We start from the raw sequence: 18,487 nt of genomic DNA, 5'->3' as shown, positions 1-18,487 counted from the left end.
TACGTGTGTTGTTTCCCTTCCAAATGTAAGGACATTTTTCAATGTATGAAAGACTGTAAACGCTTAATTTTTCTTTTATTCCTAAAAGGAAATATTTAAAAATGTTTTGTTCCAAAATGTGCAGAAACTTACTTGCTTGCTCTAATTATTTGATGCATTATCTCTTGTAAATAAAAACTATGCATATTTAATAGTTTTAGATTTTTTGTTGATGACTGTTAGACATCTAAACAACTAAAGGTGTTTAGTTCTGTGATGCCCTTGATTTTACATATGCCCCAGATCTCTCACTCAAAAGAAGTGCAACATTAATTAACCTTGAACATACGCTTTTACTTTAAAATAATATTTATATATAGATACTTGTTTCAGAAAATTGAAGGAATATTTTTGCAATGACATCCTATCATTCTGAAACTGGACAGAAATTTTGCCAAGAAAGGATATAAGAGATGAATAGAAAAAATTCCTCAATTGAAGGTCTGTTAGAATCCTGAAGAACTTTCTTCATATTTTTTCCTGGGAAAGCATTCTATTCCAAAAGATTGAGCCATAAAAAGCACACAGTAGGTCCATATTACCTTAGAGCAATCATTTTAAGTCAAAGAGTTGAAATAAAATGAAACACCCTGTAAAATGATGATACACCCATGGAGTACTAGAACATTTCCTTTAAAATATATCACTGGATTTCTTTTTCAGTTCTACGTTAAATTACATGGTCGTTTAAAGGGAAATAGAAATGGTAAATTTCTTGTACTATAGTCATGTCAACATTGGAGTAAATCAGTTGAAGAAATAAGTAGAAGATATGCAGAAGTTTTAAATATGTATGTATATGTATATTTATATATATGTGCATATATATATCCATCCATTTAAATGGATTTTCCACAGCTGCTACTTTTTATAGATGACCCATAAATAGTGTAACGTTTTTCTTATTTTACCAGTTGATAGTCTACACAGTTTAACCTTCCGTAGAAACCAAGCCAACTGTGGTTAAATACCTATGGTTTTTTAATAACTTGAAAAAATAATCGTTTTTAGAATTTCATAAGTTAATTGAACATAATTATTAAGAACTGATTTGGTGATCCTATTTCCCTTTGAAAAATAATTTCTTCATTTTGTATACTGCTTTAAAACTGTAATGAAAGCTGCTATTTTCCTTTTTCTTAACTGCCCAATTATAAATTCTGTTAAAGTAGTAACCTTAACATCAATGGCTAGATATTACAGCTTCTAAAGAAAAATTATTTATAATCTCAACTACTGCTTCATGTAAAATCCAAAAAGTAAATAATAATGTGAGAGTGACCTTCATTATTTCTTGGGCAGAATTTAATTAACTAGAGACCATCTCCTTTCATGAACCCATGGTGGCCCTTTGAAATTCTTTGGAATGATTGAATTCCTATCACAAATTCTTCACAGGACTGTCCAAATTACTGGAGAAAAGAAAGTAGATAAAATAAGTCTAGATGTACAACTTTGATGGTAGTCAACAAAGTACTCTGATTCAAAGTACTCTGATGCGGCCCCATGACATGACATTGCTTGGAAATAGTTAATTATATGTCATTTTTTAAAATTAAACCCATTCTTTTGTGATTATTTTCTTTTAAACTGCTTCTGTAAGATGTTTGTAGAACACTGACACCTAATTTTGGCTGACGACCAAAAGCTCTGTTTGCAATTAAATATATCTTTTAAGGGAACATGAGGTCAGCAGAGATGTTTTGATTTCAATTCAGTTGCAAATGTATAAAGACTGATATATTGCAGAATTATTGTCTGTAAGTCAATTCATAGCAAAACTTTTAGATCATTCTGTGAGAGTTTTTGCTTCCCAGTGTCAATATTGCTCCCTAATAAGTATTCTCATACGTTAGATGCTCTTTCAGAGTATTGAGTCACTAAGGACATGATATAAAGGTCCCCAGTAAGTTAAATTTGTTCAGAAACCATGGACAACTTTCAACATAGAGTCTCAACCATTTAGAAAGCCTGTTGATGTGCATTTCATTGATTGAGACTCAATGACTTAAAAAAGAGGTCAACTGAGCTTGTTACTTCTAGCTCTGAGGCCAAAAGAATATCTTTTCTTACTTAAGTAATTTCTTAATTGATATTTTTATTACAGGTGTTTTACAATTAGCCAAATAGATTGAGAATTTCTTTTTTGTTGAAAGAATGCCCTTGTTGGTAGTTTACAATTGTCAGACACCTTTGTAGAAAAGAGTGATATAGAATGTTTTTTATTTTTTTTAATTTTAAAATCATACTTATTTCATAGCACCTGCTGTATTATTCATTTAAGACTTTCCAGGGCTCTAAGTGACAGCTCTTATATATGCCCCATGTTATGTGAAGAATACTGTATTCAAAGAGGTGTTTTTATCATGCTCTTTAAAAAATATCATTTGAATATTTCCTGAAATTTTTGTATACCTAAGGATGCCAATCTGTTATTTAAAGTTATATTACCCCACATACGCTCTTACTTTAAAGTATGTACTAACTTGCCACGGATTGGAACATTTGTAAGTGATCATTTAATACTCAAGTCCTAAGGTGAAAGAAAAGATAAAGCTTGAGTTTAGGCTAGAAACAACAGCAAGTTTTCAAAGAAAAACTAGTCTGATAATAAGATGGGAAATTTAGATGGTTTCATTTCTGAGAAAAATGTCTAAGTATAAGTCACAGCATGACAAATCTCTATAGAGGGAACCACCTCCTCGCTAGCGTGGGTACTCCTCTGACTGACAATTCAATGGGAATGGAGAGAGCTCCTATTTATGTTTAACTTAGCTTAAAAACAGCAGCAAAGCTCTGTGCCTAATATAGAAATGCTCTCGGAAGATCTAGTTTATTTCATGAAAAAATAAAAGAACAAAAGCTTAAAAAAAATACATCAATGAATAATATGTCTTAGTTGTACTTGTAAGGGAAAAGAAATGAATGAAGAGGTTTGGGGTTTTTTTTTAGTAATGTAATATATGAGAAAAGAAATACGGGTCCTTAAATATTATCTCCTATGTATTCCATGTTTATAAAATTAAAGTCACTTACATCCATGTTATTCACTCCTGATCTTTCTCCATCTCCAGCTGCATGTAATTTAAGGCATGCCATGAAAAAAGTGAACAATTAGCCTTCCTGCTATATCACTGCTACTCCCTGACTGTTTTGTCATTTGGAGCAATTCCTACTTCCTTCGATCTTATTATTTGCAATCTGTGAAATTACTCGTAGAATTCCACATTTTCACCCAATCCATCTCATAACTCCAACTTTCTAACCACTCCAGTTCCAATACACCATCTCCAGGAGTATTCTCATCATCACTAGCTTTCATTTCAACCCATTGCTCTCTCTCAGCTCTACCGGCTCCATCATGTTCACTTTCAGTGTTTTCATTGATTTCATTTCTTCTGCCTTCAAACACGGGAAGATCTGTAAAACTGGAACACACCTTCGTGTGTAATTCTTCCACTTCTAAACATCAGTCATATTTCTTCTTGTTTTTGGAGCCAAAATTCTCCACTTAGACAATATATAACAAATGCTGCCGTTATCTTACTCATACAAGTCTTATCATGTTAATCCATCATCAAAAGTATAATAACTCTTCTGAAGTTTACAAGTAACTCCCTTTTCATTTTACTTTGTATTAGTCAGCTCAGGCTGCCATAACAAAATACCATAGACTGGGTGGCTTAAACAACAGAAATTTACTTTCTTACAATTCTGGAGGCGGGAAGTCCAAGATCAGGGCGCAGCATAGTGGGGTTCTGGAGAGGGCTCTCTTCCTTCTTGTAGACAACTGCTTTCCTGCTACATCCTCATGTGGAGAGAAGAGAGAACCAGCCAACTCTCTCATGTCTCTTCCTCTAATGGCACTAATCTCATCATAAAGGTTTTACCCTCATGACCTCATCTAAACCTAATTATCTCCCAAAGACCTCATCTCCAAATACCATCACACTGGGGGTTAGGGCCTCAGCATAAAAATTTTGCAGAGACACAATTCAGTCCACAGCAACTTTTCTGAAGTATTTCACATCTCTGACTGAGCTTTCTTTAGGAGAGGATCTGTTTTTAACTTCATGACACCCCATCAATGCACCTTCATTTACTTCCTCTATCAAAAACTTCAGTAAGCTCATAGATTCCTAATAGGCATCGTATTTGCAGATTATGTGAAACTTGGAGGTGTAGTCCTGTGTCGGAAGGCTATCTTGTAAGCTGGACAAAAGTAGGGGTGAAAACAGAGTTCAGTGCAGCTAACGATTGAGGATTATGAGGCTTATCAGCACATGTCAGAAAGATGTTGGGATTTTAGTTACTGGAAGTCTGAATATTAGTCAATAGTGTGATGCGGCTGCCAAAGCTCAAATGCAATTTTAAGCTACTTTAGTCAGCATACAGTTTCCAAAATAAGGGAGATACAAACCTCACTCTATCCTCTATCTAACTACAAAGCACTATTACATTAAATTCTGGGTGCCACATATTCAGTGATGTAGATTAGGGTGAATCAAAATCCTGCCTTTTGAGTGTCCCCCGTAGAAACATAGAAGATTCAGTCTGAGGAGACACCAGCTTGGAAGCCAAGGCTTTATATTCTTCAAAGCTGGAATATAATGCTACCCTAAATAAAAATAATCCCTGCTTTTCTGGAAAAAAACCAGACAAACAATAACCTACCTGAATACATAAACATGTAAGGATTTAAGAAATAATCAAATTTCTACTTGTAATATCTAAATTACAACTATTGCTTTTTTAATATCACATTGCAGCAAAAACTTTTTAAACTTAATTCAAGCTATACCGTTGTGAGTGTCTTAGTCATCACCTGGGGGCCATCTAACACATCATCTCCATTTTCAAATTATTAGAGAGAGTACTTTCTGAAGTTGATGGTCTTGCTAGAAATTTTCATTTCAAGCCATAATTAACCGTGTATTCATTCATTCCTTTAGTCAGCAAATGCATTTTGAACTGCATTTGAAATACATCAGGCACTGTTGTAGGTAACAGGGATGACGCAGTGAGCAAAAATAACAAAGCCCAGCCTTTGTGTTCTCATATTTGCAGAACAAGAGAACAATTAGTTTTTCATTCATTGCTTAGGTATATATTCTTCACTGCCTCAACAGCTACATTTTCCCCAATGAGTTTTTGAAGTGGCCTGTAAAATGTATCGTTACAAAGTTATAAAACACTTGCAAATTTTAATTCATCCCTGGACTAATTATTAAACTGTATTAAAGTACTTTGTCCTTTCTTTTTCACAGTGACCTCTGTAAGCATCCAAAACAGGAACTGATTCATGCTCTCAAAGGCTGATGTGTCTTCCTCAAGCAAGGCTCATAGCAAGAAAGAATTTTAAAGAGGCCTGACATAGTCTGGCTCCTGTCTTCTGACATACAGTTTTTGCTAAAAATATCACCTACGTTCAACCATGCATGGTACCTGATGAACCTTAAAAAAGGGCATTTGGTGGTCAAAACATACAAACTTCCAGTTATGAAATAAATAAGTCCTAGAGCTATAATGTATGGCATGGTCACCATAGTGAATAATATTGTATTATATATTTGAAAGTTACTAAGAAAGTAGATCCTAAAAGTTCTCAGAACAGGAAAGAAAACATTGTAACTGTGTAGTGATAGATATTAACTAACTTATTGGGGTGATCATTTTGCAATATATACATATATCAAATCATTATATTGTACACCTGAAGCTAATATAATGTTATATCAATTATATCTCAAGTTGAAAAAAGGGGACTTGATGAAATCTCTCCAACTCCATAGAACCTATGTTTGGGTGGCAGATTTCAGCTGATTTTATTTATTTGAATAATATTCCAATAACTGTTCTGACATTTTCTAATAATTGAGATAACTTATTAGGAGAGCAAGTTTACTATCACTGGAAATCCTAACACAGAGCTGGATGTCCAAATTTTCTTCCTTTCTCTCTCTCTTTCCTTTCCTTCCATTCTCCCTCCCTTTCTCTCTCTTTCTTTGAAGGTTCTACTACTGAATCTTTAATTTCTTCTAAATTCTAATTTTTTATATACTTTTTAACCTGGTAAAGGGCTTTGAAATAATCAGATCACTGATATTCAATGATGTGTATTGATCAAGGAAAGATAGATGGCAATCCAAGTTGTGATTTAAGATGATTGAGGGGAAGGAACTTTAGGAGGAGGGTTCTTAACTCAAGTGTCGTTGGTCTGTGAGAGAGAGAGGGTGCTGCTGTGATGGTGCACTTTGTGCCCAGAGCGTGGACATGGTCCATGACTTGGGGTCTACGGTGATCTACAGCTCAGAGCTTTCAGAAGAAACAATGGGGAGGAGCCCAGGATCCCTTTGCTGATACATTCCAGCACCCTTGACATGTCATAGTCATCATTCAAGCTAATGTTATTCTTCTAACAACTCAGAGACTCCTCATTCTGTCAGCTTCAGCCAATCCAATACTTAGGTTAAAAATTTGTAGCAGGCAATGCAGTGAATGTAGAGTAGTTGGCCTAGGTATGAGTCAGTTTGCTCAATCACTAGCCAGATGGACTTGTACAAAGGACTTAATCACTCTGAATACCAGTTTTATGAATGAAGTAGAGAAATATAATTGTACTTATAAACAGAGTACGCAGAGAGAGAGAGTTGTAAGTTGCACAGTGTCGTAAAGCATGGGTTGGCAGCACCCGGGGACATTAAGGAGATAATTACGTTATTTTAAGTTGCAACAGCTCCTGATACTTGGCAGATGCCACTGCACACCCTCGTTGTATACTGTCGGCCCGAGGTTTCTTCACTTGATATTGTGCCCTGACCAAATTGCGCTGTCAGGTATGAGGCATCCTGGTTGTCACATGTCCCTGAAATTTCAAGTGGTTTGCTGAACTGCAGAACTACTACATTCCAGCTGGAAGCAAAGGAGAAAGGTGAAGTAAAGATGACTATTATGCCTCCCAGTATCTCTGCAGGAAATAGAGTGGTTTTTTCTTGATTTTCTATGATTCAATTCCCTTATCCCCTATTTAATGTAAGCACACCCAGTAGAATTCTGAATTCAAGGAGAAAATACAAATACTAGATATATTGGGTAAAATTACCATGAAGACAGCTATTTCAAACATACACTGCATGTTGGGTTTGTTGGTGAGGCGAGTGGAAGAAGTAAATGAGGAGTCATGAGGACTTAAGGGTAACATCACCCACCATTATTATTAGTGGATGCAGGGTAGAGGGTTGACTTGTGATGGGAAAAGAGCTGGCAAAAAGGAAAGGATGGAGACGCTGAGGCAGTGAGAAATAATTTGTGTAATATTTTTGTAACAATGTCTGTTCTCTAGAATATTTGCCAAGAAATTTTTGGAACAAGTTTCTGAATATATATATCCACGATATAAAATAAATATTGCAATGACTAACCTTGTGGTTAAGAGATGTAATGGACTGTTCAGTCATTGATTCAGCAAGTATTTTTTGAGCATGTGCTGTGTTCCAGGAGTTGTAGGCACTGGGGATGCAGGATGACCAAATCCTACTAGGTCCCTGCCTTGAGAGGGCATATAGTAAATAACTACAATATTGTGGCATGTGGCTTCAGTGTTAGCATTTTTATGTAAAATTTAAAAATTATATATTCTCACATATTGGTGATTATTCTTTACTAGTGCAACTTTGTAAGGTCTAGTTCCTATAGCATGTGTTTACATGTGTACATTTGTGCATACACATTCTGATTTTAACATTTTTTCCTCAAAAATCATAAATCTGATGACCTGTTTTGGTGTTTCCTGTCTCATACTGGGTGGTGGGACGAATAGCCGAGGCATAATGGAAGTTGGAGCATATAATTAGTGTCCCTTAAATCTGTCACCTTCCATTTAATAATTTACCTTTCTTTGGCTTCTCATTTCTACTTACCCTCTATGTCAAGTATTTCATTCTGTTATGAGAAGGATTTTATTTTGGATGAGATGAATTGGAAAAACTTAAATATAAGAACAAGAAGCACATTTCTAGGGCATCTACGTTATGCTGGAGACTTTCATGTACTTGGAATGAACCATTCACTTACACTAATTTTTTAAACATGTCTGTGAGGCTGTCAACCCTGTAGTCGGAAATGTCAGCTTGAATAATTAGGGCAGTGTTGTAGATGCAGGAGATTGAACATCACTCAATAAATACAGGGAAGCAGGATTTGTATCAATTATTGCCCAAGGTTCTTTCCACAATCCATTGTGCTTTTGCTGGAGAAGCATTTGTACCCTGCCGTGCGCTGTCAGCACCCTGCTATTTCATGAAGGAGAAACTAGCCTGCGCATAACCATGTGAGATGTTCCCCTGTAAGAATGTAAGTTTAGAAGGTGCCACAAAATTCAGAGAAATGACTTGCAGTGTTACCAGGTTTTCAGTAAAGACAGCTTGCTTACCTTAGCACAGATGCTCACCCCTACTTTAGTTAGGACCGTCTCTAGTACAGATGAAAGAAATAATTACAACACACCCCATGTTTATTTTATAGGGAAAGGATTAACATACAAATTCACCTTCTCCTTTGAAATTTTCTTCTAAACAGCTAGATCCCTGCAGGCACTTAGAATACAGAAACTGTATCTACCTATAAAAAGGGAATTAGGAAATTAAGGTTGTTTTCAGGAAAGTGTAACCCCCAAACTCCCGTCTGTTTAGGCAAATGCTATGGAAAGTTCAATGAGGAAAATCTAGATAGCACCATCAATTCTGTCTGTTTTTGTTGCGAGACTTAGCTTTGGTGTTTTGACATCTGTGTCATTATGGGTACTGACTCTATTAGGAAGTGACGGCACAGAGAGAACATCTTGCTCAGACACACTCATCTTTCTTCTCTTCTTTCCAGTTCACTCCCTCAGTGTTTAAAATGTTCACGCAAGCTGCTTCTTAGAAAACAGGATCTTTGATGACAATTTCATTGGTGACTGCTGCTTATATCTCATTTGAAGTTATGAGTCTGATTATGTCAGCATTCACTCTTTCTGAGGTGAAAGAATACTCTCCGTGGCTCAGTGAAATATATTCCATTTTCCTCATCCTCCTGAGACCGCTTTCAAACCAGGCTGCTTTGGGAGACTTCCATTCTGTGCACACTTAGATGTGTCCCTTTATATTGTCACCTTATTTGTAATGCCATTCACCATCAACATGAGCAAATGGTGTATATTTCTGGTGCACCGAAAAGTGTGAAAAAAAAAAAGGAAAGGAATAAATTAATACTTAAACCGAGATCCTCCATCATTATGAAGCATTAATTAATAATCTATTTGCATGTGGCATGGGACTGGAGGTTTTGCAATAAGTTAAGTGCTCATTGCACTATGCACCACAGCTTTCCCCAGGATCAAGAAACAGGGCAGAATGGAAGATATTTCACCTAGTAAACATTGAGAAAAAGAATTAAATGATAAAATCCAATATTTCTCTTGCTTACAAGCCAAGGGTTAAGTGTATCTGATAGAAAATTCACATTCAACCAGCTGTCCTTAGTAATGAGAAAAAATAAATACACAATGGGAAAACCTGTCCCATGCCATATGACAGATGGATGGATAGATAGCTTATGGAAGCAGAGCTGTTTGTTGTTAAGTAGACAATTTTAAGCTCTTCACATGGTTTTAATCATTTAAAAAAGTCCGCATGATCACCTGTCTTGAATGTTTATTTTCCTTGTCAAGGGCCTGGCACTGCTGAGTAGGTATTTTCTGGGGAAATATTTTCTGTATATACATACCTATGGTCACTTGTTTTATATTTTAAAATTCTGTCACTTATGATTATTAAATATTAAGAGGAAAATCTTTTATTTAACCAAATATATACAATGACCTGGTATACAAGGAGAAAAGAATATTTTCCTAGAACAACAGTTGAAACTTTCGTTTAAGTGATAATACTAAGAGTCAAAAATATCAGAGACACGTCCTGTATTGTGAATCTATGTTTCCTGAACTTAGATATTACCTAAATTATCTCAAATTTTTAAGAGAAACTTACATGGCATAGCATAACAATAGTGATTTTATAGATGAAGAAATTAACATTTCTAAAGGTTGAACAAAGTGCTACATATCTCACTAGTAAGTGACAAAATCTGGATTCAAATCTTCTGATTTTACTCCATTGCTGTAGGATGTCACAGACAGAGGGGAGAGAACCATCAAGGTCTGAAGGAATTCTGTGGATTAAATTGGAACATACACAACTGTTTTTGAGCTATAGCCAAATCTGATTTTCTTGAAGTGTAGAGTTATTTTGTGTCACTAAATACATCACCTAATTTAATATTTACAGAAATTCTATGTTAGGCATTATTATCCATCTAATGTGATAATCTTGTCAACAAAGATTAACTAGTGTTTCCATTGTCTTTCAAAAGTAAGTAGAATGGACATAGAATCTAGACCAGTTCAGGTCCAAAGACATTTCTTCTAACCACTTGATTCTTCTATTCAATATAAATAGTTGAAAGTTACTTGAATAGCATTTTAATTCTAAATCTAAAAGACTTTCTGCGTATTTTTCCTTCTTTCATATACATATATCCAGTTTACTCAGAACTGGTGCCAGACAAAATTGTGAAATATAGAAGTTCCTATTTCAGGGTCTTCTTTTTCCTGCCAGTATCCCTTTCCCCTTTATCTTGTTTCTCTACTCATTTTTCCAAAGCTCTATTCTATTTCTTGTTTCATCCCAACTAGTCCACTAAGATGATAGTTGATAAAAGATTAAGGCTCAGCATCTCCCAGGAGTATTTACATTTTAATAGGGGTCTCTTGCCGATCAAAAAAGCCTCCAAGATGCAGAGGAATAAATTCTAAAGGTAACAGGAGGGAAAGATATTTTTAGATAGGAGCATCTGGCTTGCCCCTCTAATCACATCCCATAAGCTGCCTACTCCATTTATTTGTAAGACCTTGGCTTTGCTGTTTACAGTGAGAAGCTTCCCTGTAATTGCACACGCTTTTTCAAAGGTTTGAATCGTGTCTCAGAGATGGTGTGATATTGGTACCTCACTGTTTATTCTCTCTCCTAGTTCCGCATTTTTGATGACTGGAACAAATTCTAAAAGGCTTTTTAACGATGATGTAAGGCCTTGAACAAAATGAAAATCTGTTGTTTTAGCATATTTGGAAGAGAATAATTCAGCTGTCATAGGATGAAAGACTTGTCTGGAAATGCCATCTTTCCTTCGCTGTGTTATGATGCACACCTAAAAGGGAAACACCGTTTGGTATAAATGCTAGAGCCTCTTATACCTAAAGAAAAGAATGCATAATAAAGCACCAAACAAGCTTTTGTCGTTTCACCTGCAGAACTCGCTCTTTAAAGCATATTTAGCCAAGCTAGTACGCCTGCTTGTTTTAGCAACTGAAAGAACTGAAAAGATTGAGAGGTTTTTTTTCTTTTAAGCATTGATTTAGCATATATGCTAGATTAAATTGGATACTCTCACATAGTAATTTTCTATGCAAAAACAGACACCCTACTGGGTAGTTTCAAACCTAAAATGCTGAATAATTTACAAAAAGGCTTAGTAATTAAGTATGATGATAATACATTAAAAATGGAAAACAAGTACAGGAGGCTTTCAAACACATTCTTGAAGTGAAGAAAGTTGGGGAAACATCCTGAAAAACTTGGTCTTTATTTGGTCAATTAATTAATATCCTAGTATTTGATTGGTGAGTACAACATTCTTTCTTGACAAATGTTAACATTTGCTACTCATTTTAATATTTGTATGAAATTCTCTAGGCATTTACCTATTTCCTGCTTTATATTATTCATTCTTCCAAACATTCTGAGGATGCTTTTGTAGTATGGAGTTTGCAATTAAAGATAAGCTCTTTAGCTATACTTTTTTTTTTTTTCTGCATCACTGTACATACTCAAGAATTAAACAAAAAGAAATAGGCATATAAATCTGGACCCTTAATACAAATTCTGCATTCCAATTTCCTTCCCAAGAGGAGGCATGAAGAATTTTGAGAAGTGAGAGCAAGACATAACTATAATAGCTCATATATGAACTGATTTCTTTCAAAACTGATATTTCGATTTACTGGTCAATCATTAATCACAAGCAATTTATTAAATTTCTGCTTTATGCTGGGAACTGTACCAGTATGAACTACATCTATTTCTCTCCAAATATATATTAACATTTATGCAGTTTGAGGTCTCCAGGTAACCTGTTAGCACGTCCAAATGAATATGGTAAACCAACCATTTCTCCAGAATTCCCAATTTATGTCAATGTCACCACTATTCTTTGAGTCATACAACTTCAACTTATGGAAGTATATTTGAAAAGCTCATTAGCCTCCATACTCCCACATTTGTTAATAAGTCCTGTCAATTCTACTTCTATAGTATCTCTCACATCAATTTTTCCCATCTTTTTTTTCCCCACCGTATTCTATTTCCCTCTAGATTAGGTAGTTGCAGTAGCTACTTGACTTTCCTCTCTATCCAGTGCTTCCTGTCAATCCATCCAATTCATTGAAGACAAATTCACCTTGTTAAAGGGTACCTTCAATTATGTCAGCCCTCTAACCCTACTGCTTCCCCAAGAAAAGCCATAAGCACGTTAGCCTGGCCTTGCATGGTCCTGTATAATTCCACTCCCTGACCTACCTTTCTAAACTTGTTTCAAATGTTTCCCCTAAACATAACCTACTTTCAAGGCAAAATGAATTATTTATTGTTCTCTGAAAAAAGATCCCATACTTTTCCACCTCTAGACATGTGCTCATGAGGATTCTAATCCTCTGGTTCAATCCTCTAATCTTCATTCAAATCTGTCTCCATGAAGTCTTTTCCCACCACCTGCCGTGTCTACAAAAAGTAAGTTCCGTCAATGTGTTGTTCTTTAAACTCTTTAGGGCTTTGTCTTCATCTTTCCAATGGCAATTATATTCTGCTTTGTACTGCAGTAATCTGTGTACTTGTCATAGCACTCGTAGTAGGGACTATTTTTTGGAGAGAGAATATGTTTGTCAGTTCATTTTTACAGTAAAGTTCATTTTTTATAGCAAAATTTATACTAGCAGCTGATGTCTCTGACTTTTGGTTTCCTCATCTGTGAAATGGGGATAAGAATTTGTTATAACCAGGCCCGTTTTAACAGTTAAATAAGATAACACTATGTGAAAGTCTTTAGGACAGGTGTGCTTATTTTACCTCTCATTATGGGGTATCAGAGATGAATACAGAAAGGATGAAAATTTCGGAAGAGTTATCTGACCTTGAATATTCTGGTCCTTGCATACTGTCCTGTTGTCATGCCAACCAGCTGCCCGTCGAAGAGATGCATCATGGCAGAGCAAGCTTGCAGTTGAGTACAGTTGAATTATATATACTAAAATCAATCTAGTCAGTATTACTTTATTAATATTTTATATCTTTATGCTAAAATGTGACTTCTAAACTATATTTCTCTTTGTTTTAAAGTTAAGGAGACTATTCGCATTAAGGATGAAAAATTCATGGCAAAAACAGCACATTTATTGAACATATATTTTGTGCAAGGCATATGGTGGCTTCATTTTGCAGAAAAGTGACATATTTTTGGAACTGTTCTTGAGAGATTTATGTTAACTACATATTATTCCCTTCAGGCTACTAAAATTCCATTAGGAATTATTTCTAAAAGATAGAGAATTGGTGGTGAGGTCAGAAATAGAAAAAGAGATATTTTTGCCATTAAATCTATAAAGACTTTATACTTTTGAGAAAGTCAATGACTCCTGGACTCTCTAGTTTTCACAAGATATTGTAACTTAGGACTGTATATTTATGGCCTTTGCTATGGTTTCTTTTTTACCATTATTGCTATTAAACACTCAGAACCACTGTGTGTACTCTTTTCACAGATGTTGTATGCGACCTTTTGCAAGATATTCTTAAGGCAGCAAATTAAATACAATATGTGCTCATGAATGTAATAGTATAGTATTCTTTGTATTTTCATATGCCTTCAATGTGGTTTAATTGTACCAGTGTTTAATGAATATCTATTTCATACTCTGCTGTTCGTCACTCTAATCATGATCCCTTTGCTTAGTATTTTATATCTTTATGCTAAAATATGATCCCAAAATTTTCCACATGTTTTAAAATTAAGGAGGTAGAAGGCAAAAGTGGTGATTAGGCTCACATGCGTGGTGATGGACTATAATTAGTTTTTGAGTGGTGAACATGAATTCGAAATACATTACGATGTACATCTGAAATGTTATAATCCAATGTTACTGCAATAAAAAAATAAATAAAATAAAAAAATAAAATTAAGGAGGTAGTTGCATTAAAGGAGGAAAGATTTATGAGAATACAGAATATTTATTGATATGCATTTTGTGTAAGAAATATATGGCTCAGTTGTTGAAAAGTATTGTGATTTTGAGCAGTTCTTGAATTATTCATAATAACTACTATTTGAATATTGCTTAATAATTTTCAAAGTAATTTAATAGTCATTATTTCATTAGATTCTCACAATGGCCCTAAGATATAGACATAGAATCATTATTATTAAGCAAATCTGCCATTGAGAAAAATGAATTGCTGAGTTTTCAAGAGAAAGGCCCAGGGTTCTGCAGTTTATATTCAGGAAGGCAAAGACTCAAAAGACAATCATTGGTCTCTGCAACTCACATTTTTGCATTGTCTCAAGCAGATCTTCTAACCCACGTTGGTGCCATTCATCCACAGTCTCCTTCTCCTCCTCCCCCGGCTCACACACAGTAACTACCTGAGGTCTTCACATAGTCCTATACTAATAGTGAGAAAAATTATACCGAGTCACTCTTTTTTAAATACAAAGCATAAAGATAGATGTGGATAAGTACACTGGTCCTTTGAGTATAGAAATCTATATCAATCTCTAGGAGTCTCCAGAGAAAGCTATAACATGACAAGTCTATAGTCAGTTTCAAAAAAAGTTTTCAAAAGGGGCTGACCCCGTGGCCGAGTGGTTGGATTCGCACGCTCCGCTGCAGGCAGCCCAGTGTTTCGTTGGTTCGAATCCTGGGCGCAGACATGGCACTGCTCGTCAGGCCACGCTGGGGCAGCGTCCCACATGCCCCAGCTGGAAGGACCTGCAGTGAAGAATATACAACCATGTACCGGGGGGCGTTGGGGAGAAAAAGGAAAAAAATAAAATCTTTAAAAACAAAAAAAAGTTTTCAAAACCTTAGAGTAATTGTATTTGAATCTAATGGAGGTAATTTTCATGTAATTTCAATTGCTAAGTAAACTGAAAATTTCAAGGAACAAAAATTGTCATTAGGGAAATTATTGGCAATAGTGAAATAGAGAAATGTCAGTTCTCTCTGATTTACATAGTCCTTGGTTATCTATCTGGAAAACTTAGGGTGGAACATCCAAATAATCTTTATATTGATCTTCTTCTATTGTCCCATTTCAGTTAGACAACTGTGCTTATGACCAAAATAGGGCCTACATTCCACGAGGGCCCAGTGGGGAATGTGGGAGAGGTTAAGGATGGAGTTCATGACTAGAAAGGAGCAAAAACACACTACTGTGAAATGACAGACCATTTGTAATGTAAAGGTAACAACTTGACTTATCATGATTAATTTGGTTTACAAATGCTTTGTGAAGGCGTGTTGTGATAACCACCGTTAATATGAATCAGTACTAGAAAATGATGCTTAAACTGGTAGAATGCTTAATGTAAGAGTCGTGATAATGCTTCTCAAATTAAACTGTCAAATAGAGTTCATTATAACCTCTTAAAGTTTTTTTTCCTTCTGTTTGTAAATTTGATATAATAATGGAAGGGCTCTATCAAATGCCACGCAGGGAGAGCTGTGAGGTTATGAGCGCCTCTTTGTTCTTCGAGAGTTGCTCTCTGGGTGTTGTTAATCCATTACCTCAGTGGCCACTTTCTCTAGGCGTATTTAGACACTTGGCTCAAGTCACTTGAGAATTAAACCACAAGGACAATTCCGTCATTTAAATTAAGAAATTCAGATTTCATATTAGATTTCACTAGCTTCCATTCAGCTCCGAAATTGTGCAGTTCTGAACGATTAAACATTCTTATTGAAAGAATAAGAATGATTTTCAAGAAGCTGGGGAAGGGTATGTCCAGTCTTGCTAAGGAAGAGGAGGCTGCTAAGGCCTCCAGAACGTGTCCCTGATCTCAGGGGCTTGGTGGTTGAGGCACAGTCCTTATTCCATTTCTTCTTCCTCTTCACATAGCCTTGAAATATGCATTTGACTGCATCAACCAAAAAGGCAGAGCATATAGTATCAATCAACTTAAAATATGGCTTGACCAGTGAGGTCACTCAGACTGGTTCCAAAAAGAATGATGAAATACCTCATTATCCCAGAATGGTGAAGAAATGTCAGATGAAAATTTCCAAAACTGAAATAGATAACATGACTGTATGGAATGAATCATATGCTCACCCATTCTCAACCTCCTTGTCTATTTGGCAGGGGAGGGGATCATTGAAAGGTGCAGGTTTAATGAGTAAGAATCAGAGACACTCTTCATTTGAAATACAACACATCACAGATACATGTGCAGGGATTGACACAAATGCTGCACTAACGCCCCACCTTCCTTGCAATTTGCCGGATGCATTGAATTATGCAGTGCTAATGAGGACAGTGCACTAAACATATGATGTAATGTCATTGAATATACCATGTGTTGTACAATAATGTCAATAATCCATATATTATACATATTCACCCATGTCTCCAATTACTGTTTTATATATTGAAATGCCAAAATGTTTTTTCCAGATCTCTCCTTCAATATAGAAAATCCTTTTTATCAGAACGTATCTTGAAAACCACTTTTTAAGCCAAGTTGTTATAAAAGAGAAATGTTATAATTAGAGGTTGTGTTCTTGACCAAAGAGTTAGAATAAAATATATCAGAAATAATGACAAACAATATCATAAAGCATAGATACAATATCTATAAACTTTTTATAATTTGGAATAGAAAAATTATGTTCCAAGGCATTGGCATGGTTTTAAAGGATGCTTAAAAATTTCCCTCCCCCTCAAAATCTATAACATTATATGACTGGACTAAAGACTAATGTGATAGGAAGTTCAAAGTCTCTAAGGTTTCGATTCTAGTCTATATTTCAGCAAAATAATATATTTATAATTTATATAAATATGCTTTTGCTCTCCAGGTAATAATACCATTTGTACTGCTATTTTTTTCTCCTTTCAGACCGAATCTCTGCCAATCTCAATTTCCCTATTAGTTCAAATACAGATTAAATTTTCATTTATGAAATGTATCTTGGTTTTATTCAATCATCTCTCCTCTCTTCCAATCCCCATTCTTTATTGGTAAATCTTTTATAATACATCTTCTGGCATATATTTGAGTTAGATTTATCTTATATTTTTTCTAGTAAACAAAATCCAAACAAAAGAGAAAAGATCTGGGTTGTATGCCCAAGCACAACTTCTTTAATTAGCCACTAATGGAGTCTTCCATTTGTTTTATTATAAGTTAGCCTGATTTTATCAAGATTCTGATGACCAGGATTCCTTAATCTACACAATTACATTAATTAGAATTCAATTCTAATTAATTAGAATTCTTGGTATCCAAAGTGATTTATTAATAATTAAAATTTCTTCCCCAAATTTCAGATTCAGTTATTTTAAATGCATCTTATTTGCATAATAACATGTAGCCCAACATTTACGTATTTTTCTTTTACTCTAGATGAATTTGTGAGATCTCTATGCAAAATCAGTCCATTGGTTTAGTAAATTTTCTTTGAAAAAGTGACACAATTCCTTTTAAAAAATCTGCATATTTTCTCATCTTTTGCTACTAAGTGGAACGTTAGCGAGTTATTAGCTGGATGAAGTGCAATCATGGTAACTACCTCTTTAGTCTATTGATGTGTTTTTATTTTGAGTACGATATTATCTCAAATAATTCTGGATTGATTCAGGGACATATGTTACTACCAACAAGTAAAAAACATGTTCCAATCATTCTTATTGACTCCACGGATGATATGCCATATATCATATCCAAATGACAATGTCTGTCTCTGCATATTTTAAACTCAAAAAGAAGAAATTAACTGAAGCAGTATTTGTAGTATTATATTTATTGAATGTTCAATGTCAGGCAATGGAAGTATTTTAAACATGTTTACTTATTAAATAGAACTTTCATATGACATAGACGTATCCTTAGCCACATTTAATCAGTGAAGATATTAAAAAAGACAAAGTTTAATAAGAAACCTGGCTGTCCTTAAACCTGAGCATTCTCACCTGCCTACACCTGCAGAGCAAAGGAGAAGCAATTCCCCCGCGAATCCATGTCTCAAGATTTGCTACATGGACAGGACTTTCTCAAGAATGAAGCAATGGAATGCTCTTTTTAG

The 18,487-nt window shown here is 35.0% G+C and overlaps 1 protein-coding gene across 10 annotated transcripts in view; it reads left to right on the top strand.

Moving 5' to 3' along the window:
• The window catches only part of PCDH9 (protocadherin 9), an 871,934-nt gene that overhangs the window by 267,175 nt on the left and 586,272 nt on the right, over positions 1–18,487 (top strand). Inside the window, exon 3 of one of the 10 annotated variants that reach the window (XM_070480882.1) lies at positions 5,307–7,456. The exons of the other annotated variants lie outside the window; for them this stretch is intronic. Coding sequence (XP_070336983.1) covers positions 5,307–5,309 — 3 coding nt within the window. The 3' untranslated portion in view covers positions 5,310–7,456. Of the gene's footprint in view, positions 1–5,306; positions 7,457–18,487 lie in introns of those variants that run through there. 10 annotated transcript variants of the gene reach the window in all.

This window comes from Equus asinus, chromosome 11, assembly GCF_041296235.1.
Source record: "Equus asinus isolate D_3611 breed Donkey chromosome 11, EquAss-T2T_v2, whole genome shotgun sequence".
In the NCBI taxonomy this organism is placed as follows: domain Eukaryota; kingdom Metazoa; phylum Chordata; class Mammalia; order Perissodactyla; family Equidae; genus Equus; species Equus asinus.
Note: the sequence above shows the minus strand (reverse complement) of the source record. Positions and strands in the feature narration are given on the sequence as shown.